At 39.5% G+C, this 15,318-nt stretch overlaps 1 protein-coding gene across 2 annotated transcripts in view; it reads left to right on the plus strand.

Annotated features, from left to right (window-relative positions):
- Positions 1-736: 736 nt before the first annotated feature.
- gpr155a (G protein-coupled receptor 155a) overlaps positions 737-15,318 on the plus strand; it is a 36,636-nt gene continuing 22,054 nt past the window's right edge. For both annotated transcript variants that reach the window (XM_056241885.1, XM_056241886.1), the window contains exons 1-5: positions 737-848; positions 4,399-4,890; positions 6,386-6,785; positions 13,294-13,465; positions 15,159-15,314. In XM_056241885.1, the coding sequence (XP_056097860.1) occupies positions 4,467-4,890; positions 6,386-6,785; positions 13,294-13,465; positions 15,159-15,314 (1,152 nt within the window). In that variant the 5' untranslated portion in view covers positions 737-848; positions 4,399-4,466. The remainder of the gene's footprint in view (positions 849-4,398; positions 4,891-6,385; positions 6,786-13,293; positions 13,466-15,158; positions 15,315-15,318) is intronic.

The following is a 15,318-nucleotide window of genomic DNA, read 5'->3' on the forward strand; positions in this document are numbered from 1 at the left end:
CTAGATTTGTCAATAGGTATGACATCAAATCACTGAAAGATGGTCAGAGTTTTGTATTGACACCTGATAGCAAGTAAAACATAAAGCATAAATGTATATTCTGCATTGTTTTCTGATTATGCTGTATTTTTTGTAGGCTATTGCAGTGTTTCTCAAATTCTGAATTCAGCCCAGGGCAACGTAAATGTAGGCCTATATTTATATGGGTTTGCATTTGTATTGCTCGCTTTTTCTACACGCAAACTGGTCAGTGGCTCAAAATAAAGTTCGACTAATAATCCTGAAGTCAAACATTTTGAATTAGCTGTACATTGTGAAATGCTTTATTAAAGAAATGCCTCCCTCTATCGACCATGACAAGAACATCTGGCTTGGTATTTTGTAAAGCTGTCAAGTTAATACTGTAAAAGGTCAATTTTTCCGAACAAATACCAATTGGAATGTGTGAAATGTAAGTCATATTCCCATATAATTGAGAGTTTTCATATATATATTTTTTAATAAAGGAGGTTTCCATATTACATGTGTTGTTTCAAGTTTATGCAAAGCACCACGTGAGAGGTGCCTGTGCGCTTGTGCGCATGCGCACACTATTGACCGATTTCTATTGGCGAGTGTGATGATAACTTCACTGCAGCAGCGGTGTGTGTGAGTGAGATAACAAGACTCATGCTTACAGGACACAGACATAGCAGAGGCGATGCGGAAGAGCAGTTGTGGATCTGAGCAAGTGGATCTGAGATCACTGCTCGATGTCATCTGAAAGAGACAGCAGCATGAGTGAAAGTGTGTTTGTGTGTGTGTGTTTCTCACACACTAGATCGGATTTACAGGAATCAGCTGATCCGGTGAGTCTGTCAACAACTCACTGTACATACAGAACCCAGTACATCTAAAAAGATTCTGGTGTTCATGCCAAATTATATATTGCCTGATACATGATGCGCTATTGTTTACGTTTCAAACTAGTAACGTAACGTTACCAGAAAGTAAGCTGGTACCATGATAGAAAGGACTGTAATATTATTTTGAAGTGAATACATAAATCCATCTGATGCCATCACTGGAAAGTCCTCTCTAGGGCTTGACTAAAGAAATACCCACGTGTATGCTTGTGTAACAAGAAGTTTGATTAGAAACATGTCACAGTGTATTTTTAACCCTGTAAAGCTTTTTTTGTTTTGTTCAATGGAACAGTTTTTTCAACCTTAAGTTTAGAGAAAATATAACATTAGACAAAATATTTTAGAAAATCTAAATAAAAGTTGTGTTGCATCATACGTGTTTTATGTTTTGTATCATATTTGATACATCAGGCACTCATATGGTAAGATATAGTGAGAATATGAAGCTCATCCTCGACGAAGAAAAAAAAACGTTTTATTCATAGGCCAAAACTGAGCAAAAATATGCAATTTGGTGCAGTTTTTATATGGGTAGAAAATTAGGATTCTGATGCTTGCAATAGAAGTCAATGGGATCTTTATATAGGCCTATAGCACAATACTTCCATAAAATGCTTATATTTTAATTGTCATTCTTTAATTCACAATAAAGTCTTAAGATGATATTAAATTCTTAGTTTTTTGATCAAAGCTCTTTAGTTTTAAAACATAATGCAACGCAATAAAATGTTGATGGAGAGATGAACCAATAAGTGTTCCTCAAAATGGATCATATTTGATAATACTTCCATTTTAACATTTAAAAAGAACTAACCTAAGTTTCTTCAGTCCAGTAAATGTTCATCTTAAAATGTTGATAGCAATATAAAAGTCATTGTTATATTAAACATTGTTACTGTATATAAAAATCAGTAAAGATTTCACAGCAAAATGCATGTATCATGACCATAAGGAGGATATTTTTAGAAATATATTAAAGGATTTTTTACTTGCTAAAAAGATTACACTATAAACGGGGACAGAAGGCATGTAGTTTATGGGGGCAAAAGGTTTTTCAAGTTTTATTCAAGGTAGATATGTGTATCAATAATGATACAGTAGACTTTACGGTTACAGGTTTTGACTAGACATTCATATATATTCAGGCCATAAATATTTGTACTGGCCATGAAACATGTAAAAGGCAGTTATGACACCAAAATTTTTGATACCAGTGAAAATTCACAATTTCACTCTATTACAATTTTGATACAAGTTACAGCTAAAACTACTAGCCTAACTAATAGAAATTAAAAAAATATATATATTAAAGACAAGTAAATATTCAGTAATAATTTAAGAACAAATAATCAAATTGCAAGCAAAAGCACAAAGACAGTAGAACATAGATACAAATGAAATAAATAGTGTTTTTCGGGTACTCGTCTGACAGTAGATTTCAGGTACTGAACTAAACTGATTAATCCTTATTAAAGTTACAAAAGTTATTCAGTCAAGAGGTGAGTGAATTTTTCTTTGTTTTGTTGTTGTTTGATTAACATTCAGACAGCAGACAGCAGCAGGAATTTGCTGTCACTTTAAGAGCTGCACGGATCAAATGTACTGATACACACTCGTTTTCTTTCTCAACTGTTTTCGCTCACTTAAGAAAACCGACTATGTTTACGTGGATACTCGGCGAGACGGGCATTTTGACATCATTTTGTGTGAATTTGTCCGTTCAAGCGCAAGAAGACGTGAAAGAGTTCAATTTACTATTTGTGCGCTGTCTGAGACGTGGCTTTGCTGATCGCGCGCTTCGGATGTTTAAACTTCCCACACATGGCATGAGTAACGAATTGCGCTTGAATATTTAAATTCGCAAGAATTAAACCTTCGTGACGACTACGCACTGGCCCTTCAACTTTCATATACTCTCATTCGGCGTTTGATGAGTGTTAATTTTAGGCCCTATATGTACACTCACCTAAAGGATTATTAGGAACACCTGTTCAATTTCTCATTAATGCAATTATCTAATCAACCAATCACATGGCAGTTGCTTCAATGCATTTAGGGGTGTGGTCCTGGTCAAGACAATCTCCTGAACTCCAAACTGATTGTCAGAATGGGAAAGAAAGGTGATTTAAGCAATTTTGAGCGTGGCATGGTTGTTGGTGCCAGACGGGCCGGTCTGAGTATTTCACAATCTGCTCAGTTACTGGGATTTTCACCCACAACCATTTCTAGGGTTTACAAAGAATGGTGTGAAAAGGGAAAAACATCCAGTATGCGGCAGTCCTGTGGGCGAAAATGCCTTGTTGATGCAAGAGGTCAGAGGAGAATGGGCCGACTGATTCAAGCTGATAGAAGAGCAACTTTGACTGAAATAACCACTCGTTACAACCGAGGTATGCAGCAAAGCATTTGTGAAGCCACAACACGCACAACCTTGAGGTGGATGGGCTATAACAGCAGAAGACCCCACCGGGTACCACTCATCTCCACTACAAATAGGAAAAAGAGGCTACAATTTGCAAGAGCTCACCAAAATTGGACAGTTGAAGACTGGAAAAATGTTGCCTGGTCTGATGAGTCTCGATTTCTGTTGAGACATTCAGATGGTAGAGTCAGAATTTGGCGTAAACAGAATGAGAACATGGATCCATCATGCCTTGTTACCACTGTGCAGGCTGGTGGTGGTGGTGTAATGGTGTGGGGGATGTTTTCTTGGCACACTTTAGGCCCCTTAGTGCCAATTGGGCATCGTTTAAATGCCACGGCCTACCTGAGCATTGTTTCTGACCATGTCCATCCCTTTATGGCCACCATGTACCCATCCTCTGATGGCTACTTCCAGCAGGATAATGCACCATGTCACAAAGCTCCAATCATTTCAAATTGGTTTCTTGAACATGACAGTGAGTTCACTGTACTAAAATGGCCCCCACAGTCACCAGATCTCAACCCAATAGAGCATCTTTGGGATGTGGTGGAACGGGAGCTTCTTGCCCTGGATGTGCATCCCACAAATCTCCATCAACTGCAAGATGCTATCCTATCAATATGGGCCAACATTTCTAAAGAATGCTTTCAGCACCTTGTTGAATCAATGCCACGTAGTATTAAGGCAGTTCTGAAGGCGAAAGGGGGTCAAACACAGTATTAGTATGGTGTTCCTAATAATCCTTTAGGTGAGTGTGTATATATATATATATATATTAATCAAACCATTTATACTTATTAGCCTATATGCTATTATAAAGCGTAGTTGACTTGGTAGCATGATACCATGGCACACACATATGGTAATCATTCAGAGCCATTTTATGCAAATACCAGGATATATTCAAATATTCACTGTGCTATATAACGTTCAGTTAGAAACACATATTCCATGCATTAAATATTCACTAGACATGTATGACTGTAATATTTTGTATTCTAATGAAAAGTCATGCAAAATTAATTGTCTTTTGAATAAATGAATGAACTCTTTTTCTTTACTTTTCAGAATGTTTAATTACTTTACAGTTGTTGACCCATTCACACGTCTGTGACGGGCCTGGAGTCAAACTCAGGATGGATGATCTGTCGGTTAATATTTCCATCTTCAGCGGGGATGGATCGGACCCCCCCTCCGTCCCACCCAGCATGTCAATTGACAAACTCCTCCCAGCCCTGCTCGAATGTTTCGGGATAATTCTCTGCGGATACGTCGCAGGCCGTACAAACATCATCCCATCTACACAAGCCAAAGGACTGGGCAGCTTTGTGTCCAAGTTTGCGCTTCCAGCTCTGCTCTTCAAAAACATGGTGCTGCTGGACTTTGGGGACGTAATCTGGCCATTTTTCTTTAGTATTCTGGTGGCAAAAGTGACTGTGTTTTTTTTTGTGTGTGTACTCACACTTTTGGTGGCAAACAGAGAGAGTCGTTTCTCCAAAGCTGGCCTGTTCTCGATATTTGCCACACAGAGTAATGACTTTGCTCTGGGGTACCCTATAGGTGAGTAGAAAAGGACAAGCCCTGAATAAATACATATATACAGTATGTGTTATAAACATGTTACCATAAGGAAACTCATTATGGTTACAGAACAAAAACAAACAAAAAAAACCTCAAACCCACAGATCATGAAAATCTTGATGGTAATATTTCTGACTGTGTATGCACGTTTGTTTTTTTACTTTCATCTGCTCAGAGTTTTAACCATGCATGAAAAGTTCGTAACACAATCCAGATGCTGTACAGCCTGTTAGTTTAGTTTGAGGTTCATTTTCATTGTCTTGAATGCGTTTGCACACAATACTAGTATGATTCACCTCAGCCAGTTGAAATGTCAGTTATTTGAACATTGAAAAAACATTTAGCCTATTTCTAAATCGTTAAGAACTAAAAGGTTAACAAAAAAACACATAAATCAATGTTTACGTTTAAAATCACCTATGGTGAAAAGCAAGATGTTGAAACAACATTGCGTTATGAATCAATTTGAAACAATTTGCAAAAATGAAACAGAATGGTAACACTTTAGTTTAGGGTCCAATTCTCACTATTAACTAGTTGCTTATTAGTGTACATATTACTAGGATATTGGCCGTTTATTAGTACTTATAAAGCACATATTAATGTCTTATTCTGCATGACCATATTCTACATCCCTTAATCCTACCCAATACCTAAACTTAACAACTACCTTACTAACTATTAATTTGCAGCAATTAGGAGTTTATTGAGAGAAAAGTCTTAGTTAATAGTGAGAATTGGACCCTAAACTAAAGCATTGGACTCTAAACTAAACCCTAAACTTCAACCTTCAATCCATGACATTGATTTCCCCGGAAAGAATGTAGAAATGTCGATTTATCAGTTGCTTTATTGGTTTATGTCTTCACAAGCAATAAATACAGAGAATGAGCCCTAAGGCCCGTTCACACCAATAACGAAAACTTTAACAATAACTATAACGATAGCTATTTTAGCATCCAAACCAATGCACAATAACGTTCTCTGCGTGTTGCAGTTTTATCGTCTGCCACTTTAAATGCTCAAGCTCTTTAAAGTCAAGTGGATTCTGATTGGCTGTCAATATTTATTTGTTTTTTGCACCCTGAAACTGATTCCAATAATATCATTCCTGTGTCATGACATCGTTATAGCGGTGTTGTGGCCTTTATACTTACAATATAGTATTGGTTGATGTTGTATAAGGCAAATGTTGTTCAATAGACCTTTAACCCAGAAATTGAGTAAGCAAAGGTCAAATGGAACTGAAAAGTTTTAAAGAATTTACTAAAGATCCCAAAAAGGAAGAGGGAATTTAACTTCTCATTTTAGCCATTGTCAACACTGTTCCAAACCCATATTATCTTTCTTTTCTCACAAGGAGATTTTTTGAAGAATGGCCAAGCCTACTTGAGTAAATGGATGAGTAAATGATGACATTATTTTCAGTGTTAGTAAGCATTTTGTTAATGTTGTTCCTTTGCGTCCTCCACAGTTGAAGCTCTGTATCGCAACACCCATCCTGAGTACCTTCAGTACATCTACCTGGTAGCTCCCGTCTCCCTCATGGTCCTAAACCCGCTAGGCTTTGCATTCTGTGAGGTGCAGAGGTGGAGAAATGGGGAACTTCACCAGCAGAGTAAGCTGCGAGTTCTGGGTCTGGTGGTCCTTCAAGTTGTCAAAAACCCCATTGTCTTTATGGTGGTGATCGGGCTCATTTCTCACTTTCTGCTGGGCCAGAAGATCCCGCCCTTCATGGAGGAGTTTGTAGATGGTCTGGCAAACTCTTTCGGGGGAGCAGCTCTGTTTTATCTGGGTCTGTCCATGGTGGGTCAGCTGAAAAAACTTACCCGCTCTACTGTGGTAGCCCTGATTCTCCTCATCACGGCAAAACTGTAAGTCTACCATGCAATTTGTTAGTGATAAAAGATAGAATATCCTGTCATTATTTGTCATTCCAAAACTGATTTTTATTCTTCTGTGGAACACAAAAGATGTTTAGCAGAATGTCCATGATGCTCTTTTTCCATACAGTGAAACCGAATGGTGTTTTAGACTGTCAAGCTGCGAATTGGACAATAAAGCACCATCAAAATATGATAAAAGTAGTTTTGTTCTAAAGACAAGGCTATGACTTGAGATAGAGCACACAAGTCAAAAAAGGAAACAAGCAAAGTACTTTTTTGTGTGCTCTATTTCAAGTCATAGCCTTGTCTTTAGAACAGACCAGAATTTAAGTAATTATTCCCTGATCTTTCCATTCACATTATTTTTCAATATTGATTCCCGTTTGTGCACATTCAGACCGTCAAGTCATGCGTTACAATATTAATATAAAAAACTATCTAATTACGGGGAACAATGTGTTATGTTACGTTTGCGTTACTCTTTCTCACCTAGCTAAGGCTCGCTCTCTTCGAGGCCTTGCAGGTGTGTTTTTTACTTAGAAGTAGTTTTTTCAGAAGACAGGGAAACCGTACCGTGGAAGAAAACACATATAGGATTACCAAGGGGGAATCACAACACATTGGGCATCTAGCCCAGCACAGAGTCTGACCGAGCAGGTATGCACTCGAGTGCTGGGCCTGGCATCAGACGCCTCTGCCGCATCTGACTGCTGAAGGATGCTCAGAGGAAACTCAATCCAGGGATCGCCAAACGGGATACTCAGTTGGAGAGCCAAGAAGGCGCTCATAATCCTCCTCTTAGAGGGGAATGGGGAAAGCGAGACACAGAGCCAGCCTTCCAGCATATTACCTTTTTATGCCCTACACATGGGAAGAAACTGGCTCCACTCAGAGATTGTAGAATCGAAGGTATTAGGTGTCGCCCAGCCCGCAGCTCTACAGATAAGAGGCGCTGCGTACCAATGCCCAGAAGGAGGCAACACTCTGAGTGCAGGCGAGCAGCACTGCCATGAACTCCAGGCAATTGATTTGCTATCCCAGTCGAGGTCCCGTCTAGGAGCCCAAGCTGCGTGTCCATTGCATACAGCACCCAGCCCGTTCTTAAGGCATCTGTTTTCCACAACAACGTGCCTGGACAGTTGTTCTAAGGGCACCCCAGCTCGTTGGAAGGCAAGATCTGACCTAGGGCTGAAAGTTAGGGGACAGACCGGTGTGATGACCTCAGAACTCGGCTGTGTAGCCAGTGCTGTAGTGGTCTCATATGCATCAATCCGAGCGGTGTGACCTCGGCTGCGAATGCCATCTGTCCCAGGAGCCTCTGAAAATGTTTCAGTGGAACCACTGTTTTGCTCTTGAATGCAATCAGGAAGTTCAGTACTGACTGTGTGCACTCATTGGTGAGACGCGCCGTCATTCTGACTGAGTCTAATAGTCCATACCGAGAAAAGAGATGCTCTGCACAGAGGAGAGCTTGCTCTTTTCCCATCTGTCCCGAAGTCCCCAGATGGTTGACGTGCCTGAGCACCAGGTCCCTGTGTTCGCACAACAGATCTCGAGAATGAGCTAGAATGAGCCAGGTATTGAGATAGTTGGGAATGCGAATGCCCACTTCCCTTTCCCTTAGTAATGGGAGACAGGGACAGACCAAAGGGGAGTACCTTGTACTGATATGCCCAACCCTAATTGGGTAAACCAAAGAAAGGCAGAATCGAGACGTGGAAGTCCTTCAAGTCGATTCCTGCAAACCAATCTTGGGGATGAATGCACGTGAGAATGCGTTTCTGTGTCAACATTTTTATCGGGAACTTGTGAAGGGCCTGGTTATAAACTCGCTGTTCCAAGAACGGCCGTAACCCACCGCCTTTCTCGGTTACGATGATGTAAGGGCTGTAAAACCCCGTCTTCATCTTGGCTGAAGGGACCGGCTCTATTGCGTCCTTTGCCAACAGGACCACAATATTGTGCACAGGAAAGGGACATCTTTGCCTGCCACAGAGGTAAAGAAGACTCCACTGAACTTCTAGGGATGCCTGGTAAACTGAATCACATAGCCGAGTCTGGTTGTCCGCAAGAGCCTGCAAGATAGGATATGCTGGGAAGCGCTAGCCAGACTCCCAGGCTCTGTGTGAGCGGCACCAAGGGGACAACCGACGTACCTACAGAGGGGCGGCAAGGGGGAGCACTGGGGCCCAACCCGGGAAGCGTAACGTCAAAAAATAGAGGCAGTGAGTGTGGTGTGACGCTTATCTTGGTCAAAGGATCCCGCAAAAAGAATGACCGGAGATGCGTCCTCGAATTGTGACCTCGTGGCAAATGTTAAAGTGGGGGCTGATAATGAGGAAGCATAGCATCGCTCACTGCCAGACCGTATGTATGGCCCAGAGATTGAGGAAACTTCTCTTTGTTTAATTTGTAACAAATTGAAAATGTGGGAACCGCTGTCCGTTGAGCCAGCGGCGGAACAGAAAAAAAAAAAAAAACAAGGATTCTCCACCCGGCACTCTTCTGGGGAAAGAAGCTGTCCGTTCACCACCTCCTGGTCAAGAGCAGATCCCCACATCTCTGGGCTGCCCGTATCAGGGCCGCTTCGATGGAGGGTTTAGCGGCCTGAGGGAGGGGCTGTGCCGCCTTCTTGCATGTGACATGTGAGACCGTGATCATCAGATGAAGACATGAAATGACCACATCAAAAGATGTTTTTTGACTGTGCTTGCTCTTTTAGAGAAACCTGCTCTTTGCACTGAAGCACCAAGGGGAATTTTGCTGCTCTTAACCGTGCACTGCTCTTTGAGAATGGAAAAACCCTTTGAATGTGACCTAACTCGCCAATTCCATTGGCCATTTTTCTAAAACTCAGAGGCGATTGGGGCTTCCAAGTAAGACCCCATTTGTCCGTTGACATAACGTTGTAGTGACTGTCTTATCCCAGTACTTATCCCAGTACTTCTGTGATAATTTGAATTATTGTAAGTTCGAAATAATGATACTGTGTGGTTGAAAATGCTGTCTGTGAAACCGTTTCAGACCTGTACATGACAAATGATTTCTCTGGCTCAGCTGCAACACAGATCTGAATGTTCACTGTGATTGTACTTGGCAAAGGTTTAATAGACACATAGCCGAATTGCTGTCATTTAGAAATAAGATTGTGCAGGTGTTTGAATCGAGATCACAATCTTTTAACAATTAATCCTGCAGCTCTAGTATAGATTAGAGATGATTGAATCTTGCTTGCTTTGGTGTTGCCCACCCCTCACAGTCCTCATGCCACCTCCTTGCCAGTATTTACTAGGTCAGTCCCTGCTGTCCTCATGTTGAGAGAAATTGTGAGTAAAGTGCAGAGGCATTGTGTGCACTGTGTAAACATGTTATTGTAGATCTATACTAAATGAGAGCATTTACTTATCTCACTTGCACAAAAACAGATTCAGTATTCATCAAAATGAAAAAACACAATAAAATGAAAACTCAGAATATTAATAAAACCTGCAATAATTAAATATTAAATTACACAAATATACTTTATGTATGTAATCTCACTTTATTAACCAATGTCTTTGCTGCTGAGCTTCGATGATTTAATTTAACCATACTAAGCAAAAATGACTTTAGATAAACATCACATTTGTGTTTTTTTTTTAGAAAGTTGAAATTTCTTCTCCTTATCCACTTTAAAAAGCGTTTTCAAAAAGCTCAGTTTTCGCAGGACAAAAACGCTGAAGATGGAGAGGAAAACTGAGAGAAAAAGATGCGTTTTCATAGAATATACGTATTAGTGTGGACAAGGCGTTCCTGACCCCTAGAGCTGTTCGTGCCATACAAAAGATATCTTAAAAGTACGGCTTATATTACCTATACTGTACAGCTCTTTTTATTGAAAGGTAAAAATTAATGCTTTGTTACTCTTGAATGTTTAAACTGTTCCCGCACATACATGAGTGCTCATGTCTACGTGACTACATCAAAGAGAAGAATTTTAATTTGAATTCATTTAGGCAAATTAATTAAAGTAATATGAAGTAACTCAAATATTAAACATCTGATTATGTGATGCACATTACTTGTAACGTGTAACCCCCAACACTGTTCATGGGACACACGAGAACAATTGAGTCCAAGCCTGACACAAAATGTTGTGAGATGCAAGATTGAAATATGCACAATTGTAAATGAAATGCGAGAGCCAACTTTTGCGTGACATGTCTGTGCATTGGTAATGCATTTAAACCGTCTTCTAGACACTCACTCTGATATTTGTATGGTTTACTAAGGCAAGCAAGCTAATTTAATGTTCATGCCCTTGGGGTATTTGATTATGAATATCTGTAAATATGCAGGTAGCTGCGTGTAACTTGGCAACTTGGTCAAATGGGAATGTTTTCTCAGAGCATCAACAGAGTTGAGTTAACCCATGTGCTTTAAACACACAAGCTTAGCTAGAGGACAGAAACACTGTTTGAAACAACTCCTCTGTTTTACCTGGATATTTACTGAACTCTACCTGTGTGCTTTATTTGATCGATAAGTGAGATACAGTGGCGTAGCAAGTCAGTCCCGGGCCCATATGCAAAATAAAATGGAAGGGCCCTCCCTACCCCGCCCCCCAAGTACGTTAAGACAGTGTTGTGCAAGTTACTTCCAAACTGTAATGCATTATCTATTACTTGTTACTGTTATTTAAAAGTAATTCATAACCTTACAATATTACTGTCTCAGAATTGTAATGCGTTACATTACTCCTGTAGAACTTTTGAGTTACCTTTTCACCAAAATAACTATTCAGAAGTAGAACTTAACGTTCTAAAAACGGCTGTAACGAAATGGGATATGAAACCGAAATCGCGATTGGTGACACATCCACGTCCATGAACCTGCAGAATCGCGACACATCCCTTCCAACTCCCAGCGTTATCCTTACCGTCCAGATCCAATGCTACCACATCTTTAAATTAGGCTACTATTAATATTATTTGAGGTTAACATTATAAAATACGTAGACCTACACCACAAAACTAGTTGAAGATAAATTATTTAAAATTGGGGAATTCCCGCGTTATGGACATGACATTTGCAGTCAAAACTTGAAATATAAATTCTCAGAAAAGCATTAATAGCCTTCCAATATATTGAAACATCTGTTTATCCATGCTACTCCCTCAAAGGAGTCCAGACATTAGAAAAATATCAGTCTACACATTTAATATTTAATATTAGGAAATAGACACGCATTCATGCGTGACAAAAATCTTTAACTTTTAGGAGGCAAAAATATATTTTTTGTAATTCTGTGAATTATACTGCGAAAGGGTTGGCTCTCCACAGAACATATTCATTTTATTTTATTTTTCGTGTTCGCTTTTATGAGGAAAAAACAATGTTACAGACGTGACAGTTCTCCGTTATACGGACGCGAGCGCTCTGAACTGGCACTTAAAGACTGCTTTAAAACTTTCACGGACCTCAAACAGAAAAGCACAAAGCCTTTATTTAAAGTGAATCTCGTTTTGAATTAATTGTATCTTGATTTTAATCAATGTTTCATCAACCAATTGCCTGGATTTAATAAATAATAGTAAGTAAAAGCAGACAATTATAGATAACCACGAGGCGCCAGCGCCTGAACTGGAGTGCGTCTCATAAATATACCGAAACTCAGCGTATAAGCATAGCCTACTCCACAGACCTGAAACATATATCTATATTGAAATGTCAACTTGTAAACTGAGCAAATTCAAAACGAAACTAAACAGATTGCTCTCTGCTTATGAAAGGAAATGTGCATTTCTCTCTGGCTGGCGCATTCACTATCGCGAGTCAGCATCGTCAACTTCATCTTTATTAATAAACGATTAAAATGAATCCTTCTTGCTATATTTGACACATTCATAATCATTGCTTTTGCCGGTTCTTTGTGACAGCTTTTAGGTGCTTCAATTATCGGCTTTAATTATTGCCGCCGCTACCCTTAGGCTTAGCCTATGTTCCAATTGCATCACCACCGCATCAAAAACATGATTGCGTGATAAAAACATGAAAAATACCACCTAAACATAGCCTAACTGTTTAGATAGAAAACACAGAACGAATAGCCTAATGCGCATACGTCCATCTCGCGAATGTTGACTTCATGCCATATTCACCCATTAGCGCTTTTCCACTGGCCAGCGCGAGCACAGAGGCCGAAATAATGACTCACCGCTCCTGTAAAAATAAAACGCTATAGAAATATATCATGACATGCATACAAAAATATATTTATTGTGGCTACACTTTAAAAAAATAATAACCTGGTTTTAATTAAAAGTTCCCCATGGGCGGGCCCCCCTATCGGCCCGGGCCCATTTGCACGTGCATACCCTGCATGCCCAGACGCTACGCCACTGGTGAGATCAAAAGGTCTAATTCTGACATTGCTAGAAATGGTTCCTGTAATCTGAAGGTCCTGTGTTCTTGACGGTTTCATTACATTATGCAGAACTCCTTCTGTTCTCTTTAGGCTGATGATGCCTCTGATCTGTAGAGGGATGGTTGAGGTTTTGGACTGTGGAAACAACAGAAGCTCACTGAACCACACCAGTTTGTCAAACTACGCCTTTCTGTATGGAGTCTTTCCCACTGCCCCTAGTGTGGCCATATACGCAGCGCAGTACAACATGGAGCTGGAGGTGGTATGTACCTCGTGTAGATGTGCTTTTCCACCACTGAACACTTTTTGTAACCCTTTATTTTAAGGTAATAACACTGAGTAATAACAATGAACTACATGTACTTACTATAGAATTAGGGTTAGGATGAGTGTTTGGTTTAGTGTTAGCTACATGTAATTATGCATAATTTATAATTATTACCACAGTAACGTGTAACAAGGACACTGTAAAATGCATTAAACAAAACACATATTAATCAAAGGTTACAGTAAAGATGTTTACATTCTATTTTGGTAACACTTTACAGTAAGGTTTCATTAGTCAACATGAACTAAGAATGAACAATACTTATACAGCATTTATTAATCTTAGTTAAAAGGGTCGTCGGATGCAGAATTCACTTTTATATGGTGTTTGCATATAAATGTGTCTTTGCAGTGTGTGGACACAACCACCATACAATGAAAAAAAAATCCACTCACTCCTTTTCTTTTAATCCACAAAAAGCCTAAACACTCAATAATCAAGCCGTTTGGGTTTCCTGAGCAATATGATGTCATAATGCTCATGCTCCGCCCACGACCGCTGACGGACTGTATTAGCATATTTCCAGTATTTGCATATTTCCCTCATTAGCATATTTCCCGTATTAGCACATTTCCCTCATTAGCATATTCCCGTATTAGCATATTTCCCTCATTAGCATTTTCCCCATATTAGCATATTTCCTCCCTCAGCCATTTGTATACGGTCAGCACTTTACGTGTCTTGTGTCGACTCGCCCCATGGAAGAGAGGGATGGGGGGAGCAGATGCTCATTATCATTTAAAGAGACAGGCACCGAAACGGGTCGCTGTGAACAGAGCTGTATTTGAGGAGGTGAAAAGGGTGTTTTTTACACAACCATTGAGGAATTTTAACCAAAGTATATTACAAACTTAACATGAAGACCCTAAAGAATCATACCAACTTGTGGAAAATGGCCATCCGATGACCCCTTTAATGTGCTGCATTTCAACATTTACTAATACATTAAAAAAATCAAAGGTTGTTGCCATTAGTTAATGAACTAACATGAACAAACAATGAACAGCTGTATTTTTACAAAGATTAGTACATACTGTGACAAATGTATTGCTCATTGTTTGCTCATGTTAGTTATTAACTAATGTTAACAAATGAGACCTTATTGTGAAGTGTAACCTCTATTTTAAATAAACGCTGTTCATTTGAACTTTCTATTGATCAAAAATGTATCTTTTTTTTGAGCATCAAATCATATTAAAGTGATTTCTGAAGGATCATGTGACACTGAAGACTGGAGTAATGATGCTGAACATTCAGCTTCGGTCACAGAAATAAATTACATTTGAAAACATTTTCAAACAGAAAACCTTTCTTTTAAAATGTAATAATATTTTTTTCTTTTACTGTATTTTTGATCAAATGAATGCGAAAACATTAAAAAAGGAATCTCTTACAACCCATTTCCCCATTTTTTTTTTTTTTTTTGCTGAATGTGAATTTTTCATCTTAGTTTATATGTGTGTGATGATATTCTACATTTGTTTCATTACGTACCACTCACCCCACTTGTGGCTTTATGCACAATAGCACACTTACAGTATTTTCCACCTTATTTCATTAGTTTGGTTTCATTTTAAAGGGCTCCTGTAGTTTATCATGATCACATATGAAGTGTGTCCTCCCTCAGGTGACCTCGGGCATGGTGATCGGCACGTTCCTGTCGGCTCCCATCATGTACGTGTCGGCCTGGCTGCTGACCATTCCCTGGATGGACTCGGCGCCGCTGGCGTCAGCACTGCAGAACGTTAGCTTCAACATCAGCATTATCTGCCTTTTTGCTTTGGTGA

The sequence above is a fragment of the Rhinichthys klamathensis genome, unplaced genomic scaffold (assembly GCF_029890125.1).
Source record: "Rhinichthys klamathensis goyatoka isolate OS25496 unplaced genomic scaffold, OSU_Roscu_1.1 h1tg000680l_1, whole genome shotgun sequence".
Classification (NCBI taxonomy): Eukaryota; Metazoa; Chordata; class Actinopteri; order Cypriniformes; family Leuciscidae; genus Rhinichthys; species Rhinichthys klamathensis.